Here is a 2,160-nt window from a genome sequence, read left to right as displayed (position 1 = left end):
TTCTTATAACATTTGAAAATATACAATTTCAATTTATGTAAAGGAGAAGATTCTACTCTAAGAAAACTTGACAAAAACGTAATAACTAAATCTCAAAATTAGTTCTCAAATGCATAGACATAAAAGGTGGATCCATAGGGAAAATATTCATTTGACGTGAAATTATTGACAAATAGGATATGGGAATTATTCATTCGTTTATGTTCGTGTGTCTTCAAGTTGGATCATTCAGATCTACACTTCTCTTCATCTCGATGATTGTTGTTCTGGTGCGCTTGTTATATGATGCCTTAGCACGACGACTTCCCGGCTGTTTACTACAACAATTTTTGCCTGACTCCATTGAGGGAGGGGCGATGACGACGGCATGCATTTGGCTCAATTTAGTGCTCGTAGCTGTCGTTAGGTGGACTACAAATCTCGATGTAGATTTTATTGGTTATTGCACATCTAAGTGACTCAATGAAGGGTAAAAAAAAGAAAATTAAAAAAATACCCACACGAATCTTCGTGTAAGATCAATGATATAGGATTTAGATAGCACATCTAGATGTGGTTTAGCAAAATTGTATAATCTTTTATCGAGATGATAATTAGGAAATCCACATTAGAAAACTGAATGCACAAGTACTAGTGCCTAAAAAAAATCAACTCCAAAAAAGAGAAGCAAACATTTAACGAAGCATGCATTGCATGTGTGAACGCTTTGCTGGACAGGGCTCTGTTCACGCAATCCCAGCCCTTAATTAGGGAAGTCCTGCGACGGCTGCGATGTCTTTCTTGATGGTCTCTTTCTTGTCGGGAGTGGCCAAAGCGAAGGCAACGCTCACGGCTCTGCCACGGCAACCGTCCTCGCAAATGGTGGCGCACGCAGGGTCTTTCTTGCCCTCAGCGCAGAACTTGCCGCAGTCGCCGATGCAGGTGGCAGCGATCGCGTTGATCTTGTCGCTTGGCTGGCGGGCCTGCTTGTCGATGGCTTGAATCACGGCCGTCTTCTCCGACGCCGAGCTCTTGGCGTACACGTCGGCGGCGAAGGAGAGGCTCTCGACTTCGACGCGGCAGATGGTCTCGCACCTTGCGCTGCACGCGAGGTCTTTCTTGCCTGCGCCGCAGAGCTTGTTGCAGTCGTCTAGGCAGTGGGTGGCCAGCCCAGCAGCCTGGTTAGCGGACTCGGCGGAGGAGACGGCACCTTCAGTCTTGTTGCTCAAGATCTCGACCGCGGCGGCCTTCCCGGTGGGCGGGGCGGCAGTGAAAGCCTCCGCCGCCGCCTTGAGACGGCAAGCGCTGTCGCATGGGGCTTGAGCGGTAGCCGCCGGCACCGATGCGGCTGCCACCACGACGGCGACGAGGAAAGACACGCTCATCGCGGTTCTGCTCAGAGCCATTGCTGACTAACTTCTTGATTGGTTTGGAGAGGGACGAGGCGATCGAATAGATGTTGCAGCTGCTGCTGAGGTCGATGCTTTGTGTGTCATGGAGTGTGAGGCAGGAGCTTTCTTTATTTAGGAATGGCGTGAGGCCAGGAGATTTTTGCGTACCACCAGTGGTGGATGCCAAGTAGTAGTAGATAGCATGTTAACGCCTTTTTTTTTTTGCATGTTAACGCCTTTTATCTGTACTTTATTTTACTTTTGCACTTAATAAGAAACTTAAGATCTTCGTTTCAACTTTCCTTCGTCCAATCTCTGTAGACGTCTCCCTTTCCTTATTTCTTTTCCTTCCATCTTTGATTTCTTTTCTCATTCATAAAGTTTGACCATCTTATATGAATAAATATCAATGCCTACAATACTAAAGTTATACAATATAAAAAATAAATTCATTATGCATCTAATGATATTGATTTAGTATTGTGAATGTTGATATTTGTTCTACAAAGTTGGTCAAACTTAGCAAAGCTTACTTCGGTCAAATCTTACACGCATAGTAAAAAGTACCAGAGAAATACATAATATTTTATTGGTAACTCAATAAATTTTTACCAAAAATAATAATAATAAATTGGCATGTAAATTATGATGACTGCGTACAAAATTTTGCTAAGATTTTACAGACCAATGTAATAGGGCCCTAATATCTGGCGATTGGATGCCATGGAGGAGGGTGGATCGAACAAATTCGATCGTCAGGAGGTTGTTCCCGTGAACGAATTACCCCTCC

At 44.3% G+C, this 2,160-nt stretch overlaps 1 protein-coding gene across 1 annotated transcript; it reads right to left on the bottom strand.

The window, feature by feature from the left end:
* Window positions 1-553: 553 nt before the first annotated feature.
* On the bottom strand, window positions 554-1,541 carry LOC119268277. The gene has a single exon (XM_037549895.1). The coding sequence runs from the start codon at window positions 1,383-1,385 to the stop codon at window positions 747-749; it is 639 nt and encodes a 212-aa protein (XP_037405792.1). The 5' UTR covers window positions 1,386-1,541; the 3' UTR covers window positions 554-746.
* Between the last annotated feature and the right edge of the window lie 619 nt (window positions 1,542-2,160).

This window comes from Triticum dicoccoides, chromosome 1A, assembly GCF_002162155.2.
Source record: "Triticum dicoccoides isolate Atlit2015 ecotype Zavitan chromosome 1A, WEW_v2.0, whole genome shotgun sequence".
Taxonomy (NCBI): domain Eukaryota; kingdom Viridiplantae; phylum Streptophyta; class Magnoliopsida; order Poales; family Poaceae; genus Triticum; species Triticum dicoccoides.
Note: the sequence above shows the minus strand (reverse complement) of the source record. Positions and strands in the feature narration are given on the sequence as shown.

Bases quoted from the DNA above. Each gene is read 5' to 3' on its own strand.
- LOC119268277 (XM_037549895.1), bottom strand. From the start codon at position 1,385: ATGGCTCTGAGCAGAACCGCGATGAGCGTGTCTTTCCTCGTCGCCGTC.